General features: G+C 42.4%; 1 protein-coding gene across 1 annotated transcript in view; it reads left to right on the forward strand.

Annotated features, from left to right (window-relative positions):
- The window catches only part of HMCN1 (hemicentin 1), a 323,326-nt gene that overhangs the window by 86,574 nt on the left and 212,912 nt on the right, over positions 1–23,840 (forward strand). The window contains exons 5-6 of the mRNA XM_077823933.1: positions 3,675–3,846; positions 7,660–7,766. Coding sequence (XP_077680059.1) covers positions 3,675–3,846; positions 7,660–7,766 — 279 coding nt within the window. The remainder of the gene's footprint in view (positions 1–3,674; positions 3,847–7,659; positions 7,767–23,840) is intronic.

The following is a 23,840-nucleotide window of genomic DNA, read 5'->3' on the forward strand; positions in this document are numbered from 1 at the left end:
AAACTGGCATTCTCTAAATTGATATTTTGGCAGAAAACTTTTGTTTAAAAAACTCTGGGTTTTTATGAGAAAAAAAAAAGAAAAATGATTTCCCCACCCACCCAACGGTTTTAGTACCGTTATATAAGGCACTGGTGAGACCTCACCTGGAGTACTGTGTGCAGTTCTGGTCTCCCATGTTTAAGAAGGATGAATTCAAACTGGAACAGGTACAGAGAAGGGCTACTAGGATGATCCAAGGAATGGAAAACTTGTCTTATGAAAGGAGACTCAGGGAGCTTGGCTTGTTTAGCCTAACTAAAAGAAGGCTGAGGGGAGATATGATTGCTCTCTATAAATATATCAGAGGGATAAATACCAGAGAGGGAGAGGAATTATTTAAACTCAGTACCAATGTGGACACAAGAACAAATGGATATAAACTGGCCACTAGGAAATTTAGATTAGAAATTAGACGAAGGTTTCTAACCATCAGAGGAGTGAAGTTTTGGAATAGCCTTCCGAGGGAAGTAGTGGGGGCAAAAGATCTATCTTGCTTTAAGATTAAACTCGATAAGTTTATGGAGGAGATGGTATGATGGGATAACATGGTTTTGGTAATTAAATATTCATGGTAAATAGGCCCAATGGCCTGTGATGGGTTTTAGATGGGGTAAGATCCAAGTTACCTGGGAAAGAATTTTCTGTAGTATCTGGCTGATGAATCTTGCCCATATGCTCAGGGTTTAGCTGATCGCCATATTTGGGGTCGGGAAGGAATTTTCCTCCAGGGCAGATTGGAAGAGGCCCTGGAGGTTTTTCGCCTTCCTCTGTAGCATGGGGCACGGGTCACTTGCTGGAGGATTCTCTGCTCCTTGAGGTCTTTAAACTACAATTTGAGGACTTCAATAGCACAGATATAGGTGTGAGGTTTTTTTTTGTAGGAGTGGTGGGTGAAATTCTGTGGCCTGCGTTGTGCAGGAGGTCAGACTAGATGATCATAATGGTCCCTTCTGACCTAAATATCTATGAATCTATGAATCTTCCTCTCCCTTTTCTCATTCCCCTCCCCTTTTAGCGGCTGAAAATGTTTGAGATTTGATTTTGATTCTGATTGGGATCATTTTTGGAACATTTTTGCAGAACATTTGAGGAATTTTTTTTTCATTAATAAGTTAACCATCTGTCAATGGGAAGCTTATAATAGAATGGTTCTTCTTTGATGCCATATGACTCCCTGTGTTTCTCATATTCTCCACTAGCCATGTCTTTCAATTTAGGGCTTCTCTACATGTACAGTGCTGTAGTGGTGCAGCTACACCATTGTAGCGCTTTAGTGAATCTAGATAGGGCCATATCAGGGCTGGCTCTAGGTTTTTTGCCACCCCAAGCAAAATATTTGCTGCCCCAAGCTCCGAGAGTGCAACTGCCCAAGCAAAAAAAAACAAAAAAAAGAAAAAAGGGAGGTGGCCGGAACGCCGCCCCTGGAATTGTGCCGCCCCAAGCACGTGCTTGCTTTGCTGGTGCCTAGAGCTGGTCCTGGGCTATATCCACAGGCGCCGACTTTCCATTGTGCCAGGGGGTACTCGATCCCCGGCCCCACCCCCACTCCACCCCTTCCCTCAAAGCCCAGCCCTTCCCCACCGCTTCCCACCCCTGCTCCACCCGCTCCCCTGTGTGCACTGCTTCCTCACTCTTCCGTCCTCCCCCCCAGCCTCCTGCATGCTGTAAAATAGCTGATTGCGGCCGGTGGGAGGTGCGGGGAGGGAGGGGGAGGTGCCAATCGGTGGGATTTGGCGGGGTCCACCGTCGAGCAGGAGGTGCTGTAGGGGAGGGAAAGTGCTGATAGGGGGCCTGCCAGTGGGTGCTCAGCACCCACCATTATGGCGATATCACTTCACTGTTTCCCCTGTAACAGCTGATTTAAAGAGGTGTCCTGGGCATGTTCTTTGTTTTGCTTTAAGCATAAGAGCTATGCAAACACAGTGAAACCTGAAATCCCATGAAACATGTCAAGCTTTCTCCAGTAGTAAAAACTTGAAACTCAGCCCAGGTTTACTGAAACATTTAAACCTTGCATGATTTTGACTTGATTTTTAGTGGTTTTGACAGGGTTAGCCTTGAACTATAGGGCTTGATTGACTCTGAAACTCAGGGAATGTGAACCAGTACCAAAAACAATTTGCATAAAGCGCTGTCAAGCAAATATGCCAAATTGTTCACAGCTCTGTTAGTAAGATCATTGGCAGCTGCAGCGGAAATACAGAGCCTTGAACTCTGGTAATTTATTTTACTTTCTCATGCTGATTTGATGCTGATTGTTCATAAATGCAAAATGTTAAGGGTCATAATTCTCCTAAGGACAAATTCAGCCCTGATGTAAATGTCTATGTAGTGTCATAGGAATTGTCACACTGGATCTGACCAGCAGTCCAGCTAATCCAGTATCCCAGCTATGACAATGACTTGTCCCAGATGCTTCAAAAGAAGGTTCAAGAAACTCCATAGATGTTATGGCATAACATGTATAAGGAAAGTTTTCTCCTAGCCCAGACAGTCCATGATTAGCATATGCCCTGAAGCATAAGAGTTTATGTCCCATTATAACTGTGGTGGGTCTCAATATCTATATCCATGTCTAATCCTTTAAAAATCTTGTTATTCTTGGCCTCAGTGATATCTCATGGCAGCAAATTTCATAGGCTAATTACTTATGGTATTTTTTTTTAACAAAGTTTCTTTTTTTAGTTTTGCACTTACTTGTCTTAATCCTGTGAACCAACAGGTTCTCAACCTTTTTCTTTCTGAGATCCTCCAGAATATGCTATAAAAACTCCATGTCCCACTTGTGCCACAACTATTTTTCTGCATATAAAAGCCAGTGCCAGCATTGTGGGTTGCAAGCAGCGCAATTGCCCAGGCCCCAAGCCACGGGTGGCCCCGCTAAGCTAAGTTGCCCAGGCTTTGGATTCAGCTTCAGCCCTGGGTGGTGGGACTCAGGGCCCTGGCTTCAGCCCCATGCACTGGGGCTTTGGCTATCTGTCCTGGGCCCCAGCAACTCTAACTCCAGCTCTGCTTGGCTACCCCACTGAAACCTGCTCACAGTCCCACAGGGGGCTCCTGGTCCCTGGTTGAGAACCACTGCTGTGAACAGTACCATTGGCTTCAGTAAGGATAATCACATGAGTAAGGTGACAAGAATTTGACCCTTGATGTTTTTCTACCATATCCATTTTATTTAGTATATGATTTACATGGCAAACATTTTTCTGTCTGTTTTCATATCGCACAATGAAAATAAAGGCATACCTTAGCTTAGAGGTTGTTTGTGTGTTTGTTTATTGTCCTACAGATATCCCCACATCAGATATTACAACTCTTTTCTTCTTTATTGCTGGGCTGCTGTAGTTACCTGATATGGATGCAAATCCTGCTTGTCTTATCAGCAGGATAGCTTCACTGAAATTGGTGGGAGTGCTTGATCAGGCAAGCAGGACTTTTAGCATTGACAAGTCTTTTACCATGCAACTTTCTCAGTGATTTGATAACTGTGGTTCTAACATGGGTCTAGGTGACAGGGTCATTGCTCCGAGCAGTCAAAACATTGATCAAAATAGTACCTACAACTTGCAATAAACAGTGCTATGGAAGATTTACATGCTGTATTGTGACATGAATATTATTTTTTCTTATAGGTGTTGAAGTGGGTAGAAGAAGCAGTGCAGGCCTCCAAAGTGCATCTCCTATCCACAGACCATTTGACCTTGGCAGTAAATACTTGGCAAATTCCTTTTGATCCCAGTCTGAAAGAGGTCACAGTGTCACTGAGTGGCCCTTCTCCAGTAGTAGAAATTCATGATCCATTAGGTGAGATATCTATATATTCTTTTATATTTAGTGGGGGGGGGAAATAAACAAGACAACTCAGCTTTGCACTCTCCAACAGGAAAGGCCAGGTCCTTTTCCCATTGAAGTCAGTAGACCAAGTTCTGCTTCCGTACACCTATGTGGCTCTGGAATAACTCAGCTGAGTTCAGAGAGTTACTCTGGATTTATACTGATGCAACTACGAGCCCGGTGGTAAAACTTTGATTGACTTCAGTGGGAGCAGGTTTGGGTCTAAACTCCTTTGTATTATTTTGAAACCTGGCTGATCAGTCTATAAGAAAAGTTGGAGGAGTATATAGCCCGAATGTTACTCAGCAGTTTAATCACATAATTCCCAGAAATGTAAATGTCTAAAACACTTCCTGACTTTTCTTAATTAACTTGCTTGCATGCAGGGTGCAACATTGCTAACTTCGAAGACTGGAATAGCTTGTGTTTATTCACAAAATAGGCACAAAAATTTCCCCTGCTTTATTGCTTATGCTCAAGTATGCTTTCCATGGCAAGAAAGAAATCCTTACAGTTCTAAAAAAATCTTACACCTTATGCCAGATTTGTACTGGCATAAATCTGAAGTAATCCATTGATTTCAGTGGAGTTACTCTGAATTTATAGAGCAGTAACTGGGATTGTTGTCTGGCTCAATATTTGCTTACAGGAGAAGCACCCACTTCCTTTGACATTTTAAGCAGGGGTGGCCAACCTGTGGCTCCGGAGCCACATGCTGCTCTTCAAAAGTTAGTATGCGGCTCCTTGTATAGGCACCGACTCCGGGGCTGGAGCTACAGGTGCCAACTTTCCAGTGTGCCAGGGGATGCTCACTGCTCAACCCCTGGGTCTGCCACAGGCCCTGTCCCCACTCCACCCCTTCCTGCCCCCTCCTCTGAGCTGCCATGCCCTCTTCCCTCCCCCGAGCCTCCTGCACCCACGAAACAGCTGATTTGGAGGTGCCGGGAGGGAGGGGGAGGCTGCCAGTGGGCGGGAGGTGCTGGGAGCAGGGGGTGGGGAGCTGATGTGGGGCTGCTGACGTATTACTGTGGCTCTTTGGCAATATACATTGGTAAATTCTGGCTCCTTCTCCGGCTCAGGCTGGCCACCCCTGCTTTAAGCTATTGTTTTGGAAGTTGACTGGAAAAAGCCCATTTGAGAGTAACCAACTCTTAAATATGCTTTTCTCAGTGAAAATAAAGTTCGTAAAACTTTGAAAACAGATATGGGGACTTTCCTCCTACTTGCTCCAAGAATGTATTCTGAAGTGGTGAGTCCTAGAATAATGAAAAAGGCCTATTTTGTTCATCTAGGGAGTGACCTGGAAGATCCAGAGTGAGACTTTCAAAAGGGCTTAAGGGAGGTGGGTGCTTAAATTGGTTAAACTCTCATTAAAAATCCCCAGTAGGGCAGGATTGTTTTCTACAGCGGTTTTTAGTGCTTTATCCAATCTAGTATCACAGATGAATTAACATGAAGGGTTTCCTTTAGTGTGGCCATGAGGTATGGATCAGCCCCATTCTAAAAGTGATAGCACTGTAAATGGGCATTGCTAGCATGAAGGCATTTAGTCTTTTAATGCCATTATAAAGTCTTTTAATTATTTTATTCAACAGCTGTGCCCTCTGATGACACCACAACATACAACTTTTTTTTCGCTCACATTCAGTGGGTTTTTGGCTTTATCATGTCATATGTGTACAGAGGGGCTGAACATACTGGAATATGGTAGCTGGCCCTTACTAGTTGTGAACCAAACCAAAACCAAGAATCAAATGCACCTGAACCATGAGAACATTCAATTCAAACTCTGCATCATGTGCCCATAGTTATTTAGTGGTGAAAAAAATAATGTAGATTACTGATTTCGGATACTATTATAAATAAAGGTATTTTTGATAGGTTTATTACTCCTTTATGAGTTAGAGTCCTTAGGAGCCTGTGTAATTCTCCAGAAATTAAAATTCAAGATTGTGCGTTCTGGGCTCTGAGTGACTTTCATCTGGAGATTTATTTTGAGCTCTTTAAAGTGTCTATGAAATGTTCCTTTTCACAGCATGGGTTCTCTGCAAGGCACCTGGTCAAGCCTTCCATCTGAGGCATTCCTCCTTTGTTTACAGGAAGGGGGACTTTGCTTAGAGTGTGTCTCTGAAGAGCACGATTAACACAGTTATGTGTGGAGTTCTGCCTTAAATACTAGCTCTGCCAGATGTGCTTTGTTTACCTTAAAAATGCATATCACCCTTTGTTGTTTAAAGTGACTTTCAAATCATGGGTAATCTGGGAAAATGTGTTTAAGGGTTGCATGACAGTGCTTTCAGTTTATCATGTGCGGAGGCATGAACACGGACTGTAAACATGGACTGCCAGAGTTGGGTTTACTGCCCTGAGTAGTCCCTTTCACTTCAGTATGACTATTTGCTGGATTAAGCACTATATCCAGTATTCTATGATTTCAGGATCAGGCCCTGAATTAGAAAACAATTCCATCCTTTTGTTCTTTGTAATGTCCCAGATCCTTGGCTGTGCTGCTCAGCCGCTTGTGACACACCACCAGCACAACCCAGCCCCAATGCCCTCGTGTACAGCCCCAGGAAGATCACCCACTTTGGTGGGATGCACCACCTGAGGCACAGAGGTCCCTATTCTTCCTCCTCCCTCCACTGTTGACATCAGGGGGAAGACTGGAGAGAAAAGGGCATGGCCAGCATGTCCCTCTGCCCTTTTTATTGTCAGCTGTATCAGTACCTGGTAGGCTGCTCTAATTTACACCAGGGACCAATCTGGCATGCTCACAACTCAGAATCAAAGGAATGCTGACCTGCGTTCTGTGCTTCTCAGCCTCCTCTGAGGATCTGTACCTCAGCCAATCGGCCCTTCTTGTTCATGTTCTAAGGCCCGATTCTCATCTGGTTTAAATCAGCATAGCTCCAAATTAGTGGAGATATGTCAATATACATCAGCCAACAATGTGGCCCATATATCCAGTACCCATACTTGAGCCCTTTTCCTGCACTTGAGCCTCATTTGCTGTTTTGGAGCTCTTCCTCATATTGTTCAACCACTGATGGCACTTAATGATTAGCAGAGTAGGTCGTCCAGTGTCTGTTTAGAGAACCAATTCCAGCCTATAAACTTATCTGAGTACCAAAACATTATGAAAACTGGTACTCCCTTATTGAGGCAGAATGTACCTGATAGCCAGGCTAAATTCACAATGAGAATTTAAGGAGTTTGAACAAAAGTGGGAAAATTCCTTAAAGTTAAAACACTGGTGCAGCACCAACAGTTCTAACAACAGTGGAAATGCTAGTGGGGACTGGCTAACAGTGTTTCTACCACCATGCTATCTACCCTACTAAGGGCAGGTCTAGAGGACAGAAGGGTGAGCATGCTGGCAGCTGGTCAGTACTATCAGTGCCATCACTAATGGAAGAATTCTCTAAAATTCTGAATGAAAACTGGCCATAGACAGCATCTGCCACTGAACCTACACCTCTCATTTGGCATCAGTTTGTTCTGGGAAAGTTAGAAGAAGAGAAAGTTATTTGCCTGATAATTTGATTCTTATATCAGTAAGTCATTACTCACCACACAGAGGTGTATTAACTTATTAAATTAATGGAAAAGGTACAATGTCTCTTTGAACATTTTTAGAATCCTGACAAAGAATTTCCAGTAACAGCTTGAAGTTGGAGATTACTGTAAATATCATAAAATGAGCTAGCTAATAAGTCATATAGTAACCGTATGTGTGACATGGCTAAGAGAAATATATTTACGCCATGTTTACTTGTGTTTTAGGTAAGGAGATAAGGAAAGGATCTGGCTTGAATGAGTTGCTAAATATCCATAACTCTGCAAAGGTGGTGAATGTAAAAGATCCAGAACCTGGAATGTGGACGATTAAGGTATTAACTTATTGTCTCTGTGTATGATGTGCAGTCACTACTTTTGATAGCAGTAGAATTAAAACTTTGCCCAGGTAATAGAAAAATTAGAGAGTTATTTTTGGTCAATTTCTGCCTGCTTGTCCTTTTCCTGTACACAGGAGCAAAACACAGTGGTCACGGTGTGTTTTTGCTGTGCTCTCAGAGAGCATGTGCAGGGGGAGACTGCTACTTTATGGCTCTTTGTGCACAGTGGGACATGTGATAGAAAGGGAGTACAATGTGCAGGCCAAGGATTTGGTTTGTAGGCTTATGAACTGTGTAGACAATCTTTTATTTGATGCATTACTCTATGAATGAACATTGAATAGAGAGTGTAGGGCCCCATCCTTCAAACCTTCAAGCAGACAAGTAAATTTACACATGTGAGTATTGTCATTGCATATGCATTCATAGGATTGGGCCTTAAAAGATTTAGACCTGGTGTACACTAGAAAATTAGGTCAGCATAACTATCTTGATCAGAGGTGTGAAAAATCCACACACCTCTGAGCAGCATAATTAAGCCAACCAAAGTCCTGATGTAGACAGTGCTAGGCAACCTAGCTACTGCCTCTCAGAGAGGTAGATCATCTACACCGGGGTGGGCAAACATTTTGGCCAGAAACTCTATGGAGGGCTGGGTAGGGAAGGCTGTGCCTCCCCAAATGGCCTGGCCCCCGCCCCGTATCCTCCCCCTCCCACTTCCTGCCCTCTGACTGCCCCTCCTCAGAACCCCTGACCCATCCAACGCCCCGTGCTCCTTGTCCCCTAACCGCTCCCTCCTGAGACCCCCGACTCTAACCGCTCCCCCAGGACTCCACCTCCTATCCAACCCCCCCTGCTGCCTGTCTCCTGACTGCCCCGACCCCAATTCATACTGCTGACCCCTGATGGGCCCCCCAGACTCTCACGCCTATCTAACCTCCCCTGTTCCCCGTCCCCTGACTGCCCCCTGGAGCCCCCTGCCCCTTATCCAACCCCCCCCCCCCGCCCGCCCCCTTACCATGCTGCTCAGAGTGGCAGTAGCTCGCAGCCCCACCACCAGGCCTGAGCCAGCCACGCCGCCCTCGCTGCCCGGCAGGAGCAGCGGGCCAGAGCGCTGGTGGTGCGCTGAGGCTGTGGGGGAGAGAGAACAGCAAGGGAGGGGCCGGGGGCTAGCCTCCCTGGCCGGGAGCTCAGGGGCCAGGCAGAACAGTCCCGCGGGCTGTAGTTTGCCCTCCTCTGATCTACACTGATGGGAGAATCCCTCCTGTCAGCAAAGGTAGTGTCTACACTAAAGCACTACAGTGGCACTGCACCACTGTAGCACTGTAAGTGGAGACAAGCCCTTAGAAACTAGATAGATGTAATACCAACTTGTTTAGCAGCAATAACAGAACAGGAAATTGGTATTAAGTGAATTAAGGGCCACTTTGAGAACACCTGTTCTTCTTCGAGTGGTGTCCCTGTAGGTGCTCCACTCTAGGTGTGCTTGTGCTCCCTGTGCCTTTGGTTGGAGATTTTTCATAGCAGTGTCCATTCGGCCTGAAGATGCATGTTAATCTCATGTTCCATGCTGTTGTTATATAGCACATCATGGGCGAACTGCTCTCAGTTCCTTCTCACCGGCCTTGGCCTGAGGTGGAGCTTTAGCAGTTGTCCTTTTTGAGTTTTACGGGAACTGTGACCCCTTAGCTCTTTTAGTAGTTAGTTTATTATAGTTGTTCTTAGCAGTAGTTAGTAGTAGTTTCAGCTGTTGTAGTTTAAAAAAAAAAAACTTAACCTCTTCCCCAAAATTATTTATTTATATAGCTTTTATATAGTTTCTACTGGTTTCACACACTGTCTTTTGTGTCAGGAGGTAATCCCGGTGAGTGAGAGACACACACGGTGTATCTGTTGCCTCAGGGAATCTTATATTTCCCAAAAGTGCAACTTCTGTCTGACATTAAAATCTAGAGCCAGAAAAAATAGGGAGATCAAACTTGAACTCCTCATGATGGAGAGCTCACTAAGTGCGGCCTCTGATGCTGGCTAGGAGACACTCCCCCCACCCTCATATGCCAGTCTCAGTGTAAAGTCTGCTGCCTTCACTGTCTCCGAACCGCACTCATCAGGGGCATCTAAGAGGAACACCCAAGATTCTTCTCATAAGACTCCCAAAGACTGTCTCTTGAGTTCTCCAGGTAGGGAATCTACCTCAAAGGTGTCAAGGTCTCCAATGACTTCAGCCACTTTGATGCCCACTGCTATTTGGTATCCATGAGACTGCTGGCCCCTCAGATACCAAGGGTACAGTTAAGTCTAAAGACTAAAAAAATCCCAGGCTCCAAGAGGTCCTCCTCTTCTCACTCGGTATTGAAGAAGCCCCGTTTGGCTTCATCTGGACTCCCATTGGAGCGTTTGGGATTTGTGGTACCGTCAACTCCCTCACCAACTGTAGCGTCGATGCAGGCCATGGACACAGTACCGACAACACTCTTGGTATTGCAGGAGTTTCACTTTCCCCGAGACCTCGCTGTGTCTGAGATGCCTGACTCACCATTGCTCAGCTCTGATATATTCTGGGTACCGAGGACCTCCAGATCTTCGGATTTTTGCCCAGTACGGACAGTTTCATGTCAGGTTTCTGCTGGTGATTCACGATTTCAGAGTGACTTGGAAGAGGAGGATTCTGTTGAAGATCTTGCCTCAGTCTCTCAAATATCTATCCAAGGTTCTCCACACCATCCCTATAGAGGCTCTCTTCCAGAGGTCTCTGAGGAAGTTGATCTTACTCCTGAGAGACATCCACAGCTGCCATCTCACTGGTATGAGCACTCATGGATGCCTCCACCCATGCCATATATACTTGACCATACTGGTACCCTTGATTGGCCTATCACCAGCAATTCTCTAGGGCCTCAAGCACTTCCCATCAAAGAGATAAACAACCTTCATCACCCTTCCTCTCCCAGAGATTGAAACATCAGGAAGAACCCTTTGAAGAAGGTAGGACTGATGAAGAGCTCTCTCCACTAGCTAACATCTCTTTTTCATTTCTGGATGAAGTGATCATGCCACCTCCACCATCTCTGGCTGATTATTTTAAACAGTTCTAAGAGGGTCACAGATTCTTTGCAACTCCCTCTTGAGGAGATTAAAGAATCACATCGTAAGCTTCTTGACATCCTTCATACAGCTTAATCCTCTTGGAGCCTGGAAAGGTTATTTGGCAGACCCCTTCCTCAATTCCGCTCACATGCAAGAGAGCAGACAAAAAGTATTATGATTCCTCTTAGGATTCAGAATTTTATTTTCTCATCCGTCTCTTAACTCTTTAGTGGTTGAGGTGCTTAACGAATGTCAAAGGCAGGATCATGCTAAATCTCTGTCCTATGATAAAGACCATAAGTGCCTTGGCCTGTTCAGTAGGAAATCATATTTGTCTGCTACTTTACAGTTCAGAATCGCCAATTACCAAGTGTTAATGGCAAAGTATAACCATACGAATTATATCAAGCTGAACTCCTTTACTGAGTATACATTCTACCAACAGAACACAGAGAGCCATTACAGGCAATTATTGCAGAAGGCCAACTGAGCTCCAGAACATCTTTGAAGGCCTCTATCAAAGCTGCAGATACTGCCACTCATTCAATTTCTATGGTGCTAGTTATGAGGAGAGCCTCCTGGCTTCAGCTCTCAGGATTTCCAAAGGAGATTTAGAATATGGTAGAAGACCCCAAGAGGTCCCACCCCACCAAATTCTTGGATTCCAAGAACCTCAACGCAAGAGACAGGTTCCAGAGGAGAAAACCAGCCACTTCCCAAACTTCAACCATACAACCGTCCACCTTGAAGCACCAATTTTCATGTGGTGGTCAAGATCCTGAGCTGCCATCTCCTTTCATACCAACTGCAATGTTCCACCTGCCTTCTTCCTTTTAGCAACCACCTTTACCACTTCTGGCAGGATTGGGAGTCTATCACTAAGGACAAGTGGGTTTTGGGGATCATCTCCACAAGAGACTCCATCCACTTCATTTCTCTTCCACCTGCCAAGCCTCCTTCCCCATCCCTCTTCAGGGACACCCCTCATGAGAACCTGCTATGACAGGAAATAGACTTTCTTCTTCTCTTGGGTGCTATAGAACTGATTCCCATGCAGCACAGAGGAAAGTGGTTTTATTCCAGGTATTTCCTAGTTCCAAAAGGAATGGTGGTTGGAGACCCATCCTAGATTTAAGACCACTCAACTAGATCCTAGATTTAACTCAACCCATCTTAGATTTAAGACCACTTTGTGAAGGCAGAAAAATTTAAAATGATGGCACTTGCAGCAGTAGTTCTGTCACTGGACCAAGGGGATTGGTCCTCAGCCCTCGAACCCCAGGATGCATATTTCCATATAGCAGTCCACCCATCCCACAAAAGGTTCCTAAGTTTTACTGTCCATCAGGACCACTTTCAGTACAGGGTGCTCTCTTTTGTCCAAACATCTGCCCCAAGGGCCTTTCCAAAGATTATGTCAGTAGTAGCATCACATCTCCACAGCAAAGGAATTCTGGTATTCCTTTACCTAGACTGTTGGCCTCTGAAAGGTTGCTCCCTGGATGTAACTTCATGGGCAACTTGCAAAGCCATAGACCTCTTTCTCAAATTGGACATGCAATTGAACATTCAAAAAATCCACCTTAACCCCTTGCAAAAGTTAGAATTCGTAGGAGCTCATCTTGATTCAAGGGTGGCAAGAGCCTACCTCCCAATTCACAGATTCATGGCCCTATCCAACATAGTCAATACAATCCAGATCACTTCTCAAATTCCCAGTCAAGAGCTATCTTCAGCTGTTGGGGCATATGGCAGCTGCTACTTTCATTATAGACCATACAAGACTGCAAAAGTGATGCCCTTGGGGGTGGCTCAGGACTGTTTAGTCACAGAAGAGACAGTCTAACTACACTACTTCCCATACCCATCTTCATAAAGGAATCTCTCAATTGATGGAAATACCCTCACAATGTTTGTGTGGGAGTCCCTTTCACCTGTCCTTCTCCCAGCAGTTATCATAACAACAGATATATCACTGTTGGGGTGGTGTAGCTGTGCCTTTGTGGGTCACAACTGAGAATACCAAATTCAGGACAAACTGCTGAGAAATAGGGCAAACACATCCCAAAACTGGTGGTTATTCTCCCTTAAGATATACCAAACCAGCAAAAAAAGTAAACTTCTGTTTCACCACACTGGCTAACAAGAAGTCAGAACTGCAGTTTCCTTAGGTATTCCAGTCCTTGTATCACCACCAAAAACATTAGATTTAAAGATGAGTGGTTCTTTAAAACCAATTTAATCAAATAAAAGGTTCTTCTGATCCCAAAGGACCAGCCACACACCCAGGTCAATATACAACTCAGATCTTACCCAATAATTACGCGGTTGCCAATCCTTTAGTATCTAGAATCTAAAGGTTTATTTATAAAAAAAAAAAAAGAAAAGAAAGGTGAGAGTTAAAATTCGTTAAAGGAATCAAATACACACAATATTTGCAAAGTTCTTGGATCAGGCTTTGTAGCAGTGATGGAATAAACTGCTGGCTTGTTAAGTCACTGGTTGCTTCCAAATCATTGGAAGGTCCTCAGTCCCTTGGTTAGAATGCTTCCATTAGTACAAGTTCATAGTCCAGAGGTCTGAGCAGGAAAGAGACAAAATGGAGATGATTCCAGGGCCTTTTATAGCTTCTGCCATGTGGAGGGAAATCTATTGTTTCAAACAAAGCCCTCAGCACAGCTAGTGGAAAATTACAGGTAGCAAAAGGGTGTTTGGGGTCACATGGGCAAGTCACATGTCCATGCAGGATTTCGCTTAGTCACAGCAGAACCATTTGCCATACTCTAGTTGTTCACATGAAAGTCCATCAGGCATGGATGGGCGTCTTCCATGGTCTGTTGTGAGTTAAGTGTTCCTTGATGGGCCGCTTAGCTTGAATAGTCTCTTCAAGATGTGCAGGCTAAATACCTTGTGAGTGTTACCACAGGAGCAAACATATTTGAAATACAGGTTGTGATGGGTTTGGTCACAGAGACCCCCTTGGGACTGTCACCTGATGTGCTGAAACGACCTCTGAGCCCGTTTTCCCTGCCAGCTTGGGATTTCAGAACCCTGCCTTATTGAGCCAGTCTGCTGAAAACACAGACCCAGGTCTGAACAATGTCCCCCAAAGCCGCAGACTTTAAGAAGTGCTCCTGTCTCCAGCACCCAGATACCCAGTTCCCAATGGGATCCAAACCCCAAATAAATCCATTTTACTCTATATAAAGCTTATACAGAGTAAACTCATAAATTGTGCACCCTCTATAACACTGATAGAGAGATATGCACAGCTCCCCAGGTATTAATTACTTACTCTGGATTAATTAATAAGCAAAAGGTGATTTTATTAAGTATAAAAAGTACGATTTAAATGGTTCCAAGTAATAACAGATAGAACAAAGTAAGTTACCAAGCAAAACGAAACAACACATGTAAGTCTAAGCCAAATACATGAAGAAACTGCATATAGGTAAATCTCACCCTTAGAGATGTTCCAGTCAGCTTCTTTCAAAGACTGGACTCCTTCCTAGTCTGGGTCCAGCAATCACTCACACCCCTGTAGTTATTGTCCTTTGTTCCAGTTTCTTTCAGGCATCTCTTGGGGGTGGAGAGGCCATCTCTTAAGCCAGCTGAAGACAAAATGGAGAGGCTTCCAGGGCCTTTTATATTCTCTCTTTCGTGGGTGAAAACCCCTTTGTTCTTCTGTGCAAAGTCACAGCAACAAGATGGAGTTTGTAGCCACCTGGGCAAGTCACATGTCCATGAATGATTCAGCTGTTTGCAGGCTGACACCATTGTTTACATGTTAGTTTGAACATTCCCAGGAAAACTCAGATGTGGATAGGTGTCTCCCAAAGTCCATTGTTAGTTAATTGTTTCTTGATTGGGCACTTACTGAGAATAGTCCTTTCTCAAGAAGTTGACCAAATGCTTCACTGAGGCTACTTAGAATCAAACACATTGAGATACAAGTACATAGCCAATATTCATAACTTGAAATGCAAAAGTGATACACACATACAGACAGCATAATCATAACCAGCAAACTACAACCTTTCCATAGACATCCCACTTGACCTCCTCTGTACAAGACCTGGTGCAACCATAGAACCCTGGTTGCAACAATGATCTATACGGTCACAGTTTATGCCAATAACATCAGACAGGTATACAGCCAATACTCATAACTACAAATACAAACATGATACATGCATACCGATAGCATAATCATATTCAGCAAATCATAACCTTTCCATAGACACTTTACTTGACATACTTTGTACAAGATTTGTTGTAATTATATAACAGTGGTAGCAACAATGATCTACATGGTCATATTTTAATCAGATAATGTCAAAGGTGGGGAGTGCATCTAGACACCCACATGGCGCAGGGCAGGTGGATGCTTCAGAAAACCACTCTGCACATCAACCTCCTGGAACTCAGGGCAGACAGATACTCCCATGTCCAGTTTCTACCACTAATCAGGGGCAAACACATAAAGGTCATGAGAGACAGCATGTCATGCATGTTCTGTATCAAACAACAAGGAGGGGCAAAATCCCCCTCCCTTTGCACCAAGGCTGTCAAGCTTTGGAACTGATGCATATGCAGTCAGATTGTCATTTTAGCAGCTTACCTCCCAGGAATTTAGAATGTGACCATGGACACACTCAGCAGGCACTTCTCTCAAGACCATGAGTGGGAGATAGATTCTATCATACTTGCCTACATATTCTGGCAACAGGGCACTCCTCAAATAGATCTGTTCACCATGATGGTAAACAAGAAATGCAACCAATTCTGCTCCAGAGGCAGGCTGGGTCACCGATCCTTGGGGGATGGCTTGCACCAGCAGTGGTCGTTGGGTCTACTGTACGCATCCATCCCCCAACTCCTGTAATATCCAAAGTTCTATTTAAAATAAAAAAGGACAAAGCCAGAATTGTTGTAATGGCTGAGTGGATCACTTGATGATTACCTGTTCTGTTCATTCCCTCTGAAGCACCTGGTATTGGCCACTGTCAGAAGACAGGATACTAGGCTAGATGGACCTTTATTCTGACCTTGTATGGACATAAAAGTCCTGATATGTCTCAGACAAACTTGGTTTCCTTACCTGATACAGCTGGCCATACACCAACTGATCACTCTCCAGGCCACTCCTCATCTCCTTTCCCAGGAAGGTAGGAAGATCCTTCACCCCAATCTTAGGGTTCTTGGGCCCAAAGCAGGCTGGTTGATGGTTCACAGGATTAGTGATGACCTGTTTAGAGGAAGTAAAAAGAGTGCTATTACGGAGCAGAAAACAATCTACACACTACACTTACTTACAAAAATGGACAAGGTTTGCCTGCTGGTGTGATCTCAAACACATTCCACCTACAGCCTGATAGTTATCAGATATACTTGACTATATTCTAGAAATAAAAAACTCAGGGCTGTCTCTGAGTTCCATTAGAGTTCACCTTTCAGCCATCACAGCTTTCCATTCATGGATCAGTGTTCACATCGCATTCCCTGTCAGTACACAGCCCAAGCTGGGGAAGCTAACAATCCAACCAGTGGAGCAAATTTGGTGATGAATTTTGGTCATGTGCCACCTGAGGCACGTTGCATATATGCTCAGAAGAAGATTCTCTAATAAAAGGTTATTCTGTATTCCTCAACCCAATGAGGATGAGGTTCCTCAGGCAGGACTTGGAAATCTCTTTCCACCAGTAAAATGTCCCACTCTGGATTGGGATCTCAATCTGGTTCTTAAATATCTTATAAAATCTCCATTTGAACTGATGGCTCCCTGCTCACTCCTCCATTTGTCGATGAAGACAGCATTTCTGATAGCTATCATGGGAGCTCAACAAGTTGGAGAAATAGAGGTTCTTATGGCATACTCTCCTTTCACAATATTTTTTCAAAGACAAGGTTACATTATGACCACACCCCAAGTTTTTACAAAAGATATCTTCCAAGTTCCATATTAACCAACCAGTTCACCTTCCAATCTTCCATCCTAAACCTCACCTAGATAAAGAGGAGGAATTGTTACACACACTTCATATCAGAAGAGCTATGACCTTCTATTTTGACCAGACTAAACTTTTCAGAAAGACTAAATTATTTGTTTCGATTGCTGACAGATCTGTAAATAGACTTTCCAAGTGGATATCTGACTGCATTAGCTGTTGCTACCAATCTTATAATCTCCAAGCACCCTCAGACATACAAACTCGCTCTACAAGATTTATTTCCATTTCTCCAGCCTTTCTTAAAAATGTTTCCATCATTGAACTATGTAGAGCTGTGATGTGGATCTTTATACGTACCTTTGCTGAGCACTATGCAATAACTCACGGCTCAGCTTTTGGTGCTGCGTTGAGCTCAGCTATACTTTCTTTAACACTGGACTCCAAAGCCTGCTCCTCCTTAAAGAGAGCTGCTTGGAAGTCACCTAGAGGGGACCACCTATAGGGACACTACTCAAAGAAGAAGAAATGGTTACTCACCCTGTGCAGTAACTGTTGTTCTTTGAGATACGTGTCCCAGTGGGTGCTCCACTACCTGCCCTCCTTCCTCTCTACTTCAGAGTTCTCTGCTATGGAGTTTTGTGGTAGAGAACGAACTGAGGTTGGTTCGCCTACACAGTGCTCTATAAGAGCACAGAGCATGAGATTCATTAACGCATGCACAGGCCGAATGGATCTCCGATCAAAGGTGCAGTGGGCACAAGCGCACTGAGAGTGGAGCACCCACAGGGACACGCATCTTGAAGAACCATCGTTACTGCACAGGGTGAGTAACCATTTCTTTACATCTAGTAACTACTGTAAGGCCTGGTCTATGCATAAAGTTGAACTGCTTAAGCTAAAGGCGTGAATTTAGTAGTTAAAACAGTGTAATTTCAGTGTGTAGACAAGCCTAAGTGTGTATGTGTAGATTAGAACAAGTGGTTAAGGTTGTGTTGGGATTAGCACGTTAGCTAACTCTGACCTATCAACTACCTTCACATACTGTATACTCAGGTTAGCACATTTAATTAATTTGTCCTGAACTAGCTAAATCAAGGTAAAAAGTGTTATCCAAAACTCAGGAACTGGTAGTAATGGGGACTTTAACTTCCCAGACATCTATTGGAAAAGTAATGCAGCAAAACACAAAATGTCCAGTAAGTTCTTGAAATCTGTTGTGGACAACTTCTTGTTTCAGAAGATGGAAGAGGTAACCAGGGGGACAGCCATTTTAGACTTTATTCTGACTGACAGGGAGAAATATTGTTAAATTTTATTAATGCTTGTATACAGATGCTAGATATCTCAATACTAAGATGTGTGAACTTGAGTGCCTGGTAAAAATGAAGATATTGGTATAATAGGCATCACAGAAACTGGATGAAACAATAAAAATCAATGGGACATGGTAATACCAGAGTACAAAATATATAGGAATAACAGAGTAGGTCACACTAGAGGACGAGTGGCACTATACATGAAAGAAAGCATAGAGTCAAATATAGTAAAAATCCTTAAAAGAATCAAATTGTACCATAAAATCTCCATGGTTAGAAATTCTATGCTCGAACAATATACCACTGACCACCTGTCCATTATAGTGACATTGTAAAATAGTGGCATTGTAAAATGCCAAGGGACATTAGAGAGATTACAAAAACAGAAAACCGAATAATAATGGGTGATTTCAACTAAGCCCCTATTGACTGAGTATATGTCAACTCAGGACAGGATGCAGAGACAAAATGTCTAGACACCATTAATAACTGTTTATTGGAGCAGCTAGTCATGGAACCTACAAGGGGAGAGTCAATTCCTGATCTAGTTCTAAGTGGAGCACAAGATATGGTCCAAGAAGTAAATATAGTTCAACTGCTCAATAATGGCAACCATAATGTAATTAAATTTAACATAGTTGTAGGGAGGAAATACCAAAGTAGCATTTAACCACAGTAGCATTTCACTTCAGAAAGGGGACCTACACAAAAATGAGGAAGCTAGTTTAAACAGATATTAAAAGGAACAGTCGCAAGGATGAAATGCCTACAAACTGCATGGAAACTACTAAAAATGCCATAATAAAGGCTCAAAATAAAGGTATACTCCAAATTACAAAAATGTAAGAGGACCAAAAAATGTCAGCATGGCTAAACAGCAGAGGAAAAGAGGCAGCTAGAGGGAAAAAATTGGAAATCAAATCCTAATGAGGAAAATCGAAAGGAGCATAAACTCTATCAAGTCAAGTGTCAAAGTATAATTTGAAGAGCAACTAGCAAAAGACACAAAAACTAACACACAATTATTTTTTGAAATACATCAGAAGCAGGAAGCCTGTCAATCAATCAGTGGGTCACTGGACGATCAAGGTACTAAATGAGCACTCAAGGAAGACATAGCAGTTGCGAAGAAGCTAAATTAATTCTTTGCTTTGGTCTCACTGCAGAGGATGTGCGTGAGAGTCCCACACCTGAGCCATTCTTTTTAGGTGACAAATCTGAGAAAGTGTCCCAGATTGCAGTGTCAATAGAAGAGGGTTTGGAACAAATAGATAAACAGTAATAAGTCACCAGGACCAGATGGTATTCACCCAAGAGTTCTGAAGAAACTGAGATATGAAACTGAAGAACTACGTACACTAAATGTGATATGTCACCCATCATTTAAATTGGCCTTTGTACCAGATGACTAGAAGATAGCTAATGTAACTCCAATTTTTTAAAAAGTCTCCAGAATAGATCCTGGCAATCACAGGCCAGTAAGCCTAATTTCAGAACCAGGCATGTTGGTTGAAACTACCAGACACATAAATGAACATGATTTGATGGGGAAGAGTCGACATGGGTTTTGCAAAAGTATGTCATGCCTCACCAATCTATTAGAATTCTTTTCAGAGTAACAGCCGTGTTAGTCTGTATTCGCAAAAAGAAAAGGAGTACTTGTGGCACCTTAGAGATTAACCAATTTATTTGAGCATAAGCTTTCGTGAGCTACAGCTCCTTTTCTTTTTAGAATTCTTTGAGGGGATCAACAAACATGTGAGCAAGGGTAATCCAGCTGATATAATGTATTTAAATTTTCAGAAAGATTTTGACAAGGTCCCACAACAAAGGCTCTTAAGCAAAGTAAGCAGTCATGGGATAAGAGGGAAGGTCCCCTCGTGCATCAGAAACTGGTTAAAAGACAGGAAACAAAGGGTAGGAATAAATTGTTAGTTTTCACTGTGGAAAAAGGTAAATAGCATTGTCCCCCAAGGATCTGTATTGGGGCCTGTGCTGTTCAACATACTCAAAAATGATCTGGAAGAGGGTAAACAGTAAGGTGGTAACGTTTTACAGATGATACAAAATTACTCAAATCCAGAGCTGACTGCAAAGAATTACAAAGGGATCTCACAAAACTGGGTAACTGGGCAACAAAATGGCAGCTGAAATTCAATATTGATAAATGCTAAGTAATGCACATTAGAAAATATAATTCCAACTATACGTACAAAATGATGGGGGTCTAAATTAGCTGTTACCACTCAAGAAAGATCTTGGAATCATTGTGGATACTTCTCTGAAAACATATGCTTTAAACATCTGTTCAGTGTGCAGCAGCAGTCAAAAAAGCTGACATGTTAGGAACCATTAGGAAAGGAAGAGACGATAAGACAGAAAATATCATAATGCTACTATATGAATCCCTGGTTCACCCACACCTTGAATACTTTGTGCAGTTCTGATTGCCTTATGTCAAAAAAGATATGTTAGACTTGGAAAAGTTACAGAGAGAAGGGCAACAAAATGATTAAGGGTGTGGAACAGGTTCCATACCAGGAGAGATTAAAAACACTGGGACTGTTCAGCTTAGAAAAGAGATGACTAAGGGGTGATAGGATAAAGGTCTATAAAACCATGAATGGTATAGAGAAAGTGAGTAAGGAAGTGTTATTACCCCTTCACATAACCCAAGAACCAAGGGTCACCCAATGAAATTAATAGGCATCCGGTTTAAAACAAACATAAGGAAGTACTTCTTTACACAATGCACTGTTAACCTGTGGAACTCATTGCCAGGAGATGTTGTGAAGGCCAAAAGTATAACTGGGTTCAAAAAAGAATTAGATAAATTCATGGAGGATAGGTTCATCAATGGTTAATTGAATCGGTGCAAGTCCTGTGTATAGACAAGTCCTAAGTGTGGCCATAAATCAGAGGCTAGAGTAAATAGAATTGCATTGTACCAAGGCTAGTTGTCTCCAGTCATGCCAGTTAAGCAAATATTCTGTTTGTCGGAGTGCCAATTAAGTGGATACATGTATGTTTAAACAAGGAGATTCCATCCTGCCACAGCCCTGATGAAGAATGCACACAATGCTCCTGGCAGATGCTAATGGCAGCACTTGCCTTCGTTCCAATGAGAAGATGGTATGAGGACAAGTCCCTGGCTCCTTCTTCCACTCTGCATCAGTCAACAGAACTGACGTTCTGCTGAAGGGTGCTCTTTCAAGGTGGTTGGGCTGCCAGTGCAGTATGTATTTTCTGGGCACTAAGGAGAAATGCTGGCAGAGAACCAAAATTTCTCTAGGGGGTCCTGCTGCCCTCCTTCCCCCATCCTGGGACAGGTCTTAAAAGCTACAGTCTATCCCATAATAAAATAGATATTTCAATATACATGTTTCAGAGTAACAGCCGTGTATCGCTTTGGTTAACAAAAGCCTTCCAACACAGATCAAAGATGAAGTCAGTGCTTCAAACTATACTTTAAAGGTACTGTTTCCGCAGGTTGGCTTGGAAATAACTTGTAATCTTTATTTACTAGCTCCATAATAGAAGCTTTGGTAGGTGATTGTATCTAATTACTCCTTAAGGTCTTGCTGGTAACAAGTTACAGGCCATTAACACAATTACAGACCTGTTACGATGAAAAGGCTTGTCAGCAAGGCATAGAAGGAGGCAATCCCATTGAGAAGAGACAGCAATGAGATATCCTTAAGCACTGTTTTGTTTTCCTACAAGGCAGGAATTGTGAATCAAAAAGGCCTTACAGTTTTTCTGTTGGAGGATGTTGCAGAAGCTTCCTGCTGACTTAGGTTAAATGGCTGTTCACACAAGGCCAAAGAAGAAAAAAGGAGTCAATAGAAAGGCTTGTAATTATTGTGAACAAGAGAGTTCTTAAATGGCCATTATAATTACCCATTTACAGCCTCCAAGCCAAATCTGGCTGTTTAGATGGAGTATAATGATAAAGCCAGAAAAAATCCCATTTAATGAACACATCCTTTGAAATCTACTTTTAATGCAAAATTGATGTCTCTACAGTAACCTGTAAATAACAATATGTAAATAGTATCTTACAATTAGCACACCCTCTCCCGCATCTGCTAGCTATGGTGGTTTGAATTTTCTCAGCTTGCATGGAACAAATTATATAAAAATCAAAAAGCTGTCTGACACCACATTTCTTAATTTAAATAAAAATACCTCTTTATTCATCACCTACATACATTTTGAATTATTTTTTGTTTTGTTTTTTTTGTTTGTAATAATGTTCCTGGAATGTTCCAAGTCTTGCAAATGTTTGTGCGATGAGTACGTGTTTGCACAAAATTTCACATAGCAAATGCTTATGCAGCTGTCTTTACATCTTTTTGATTTCCTTCCTTCTATTTATAAAACATTCAGCCATCCAATCAAGGAGCAAAAAGTTAATATGTGACTTCAGTGACCCATCATGCAACACAAATAGACAAAAAAACATAGTTTGAAAACAATCCAACAGGGTTAAGTTTGTTCCTAGATGTTTGTACAACACTTAGCACAATGGGGCGAAGATCCTGATTAAGGCCTCTAGGCTGTACAATAATAAAAAAGGTTATTACTAAAAATAACAGTGTTTTAAAACCATTTTTAGTAATAATCAATGTCACTAATACTCAAGTATCTGGATAATTTACTAACAGAAATATTCGTCAGATCTATTATTTGTTATGAATGGTTCACTGAGTTCTGATCCTTGGCCTGTTTTGCTTGCATTAAGATTTTACAGCATCTGAAGAAGTCAGGGAAAGCTTTTCAAAATTTTTAATTGTGCTATAAATGTCTTATACAGATGTCGTATAAAACTACGAAAAGAAAACTTTGTTACTACATTTGTCCAATGAACATTTAACAGCCAATTAACTCTTGATAACAGAAGTTATTTGATATTGCATTTAATATTACTTTGTATCCTTTAATATTGTTAACAGCTGGTTTATATTAAAAAGACTTTACATAGTGATTTTCTGAGATGAAAAGCTAACTAATAGAAATAAATAGTGGTCATTCCAGTGAGACAGACACCAATTTGTCATAGTGCCTAGATGGCTGATTGTCCAGGCAGCCAGTTATGATAAACAACTGCTTCATCTAAAAATAATCATGAGCAGAGTTTTCACTAGATCTAAGAAATTATAGATTTATGACTAGATAAAATAATTCCTCTCAATCTGTACTCCCAATGGCATGAGGAGATTTAATAGAGAATTTACTTTGTAGATAAAAATGTACATTTCAGGCTGCATTCTCTATGCATGAAGTTTAGAGAAGACTTTGCATATTAAAGTTTAATCATAGCGTAATGAACCCTTTATCAATCTTTGCCTCCTGTGCAATCTTTTTGTACTCTTCCTATGTGAAATAGTTCATAGATTTTTCTTGATTAAAAAATTTAAAAGGTAGTTCCATAAGCAACAAGGCACAGTGTGTGCGCAGAGTGGGTGAATGCAAAGAGCCCTGGCCTCTTGTGTTCTTTGGAAATCACTACCTTTCCTTCCTGGCATACAGTGCTGCTAGATACCCCAAATGGGCTGGAATAGGATCGGGGCAGGACTGGGGCCTTTGACATGAGCCAGTCTTTTTCTGAATGGTTTAAGGGCCTCATGGTGCAACACTTTGTAAGTTGCTGGAACTTCTGCTCTGGGTTGCGCTCTGCTAGGGTTTCAGAATGGTTCTGGTTGACTCAGTCA

The sequence above is a fragment of the Eretmochelys imbricata genome, chromosome 8 (genome assembly GCF_965152235.1).
Source record: "Eretmochelys imbricata isolate rEreImb1 chromosome 8, rEreImb1.hap1, whole genome shotgun sequence".
NCBI lineage: Eukaryota > Metazoa > Chordata > Testudines > Cheloniidae > Eretmochelys > Eretmochelys imbricata.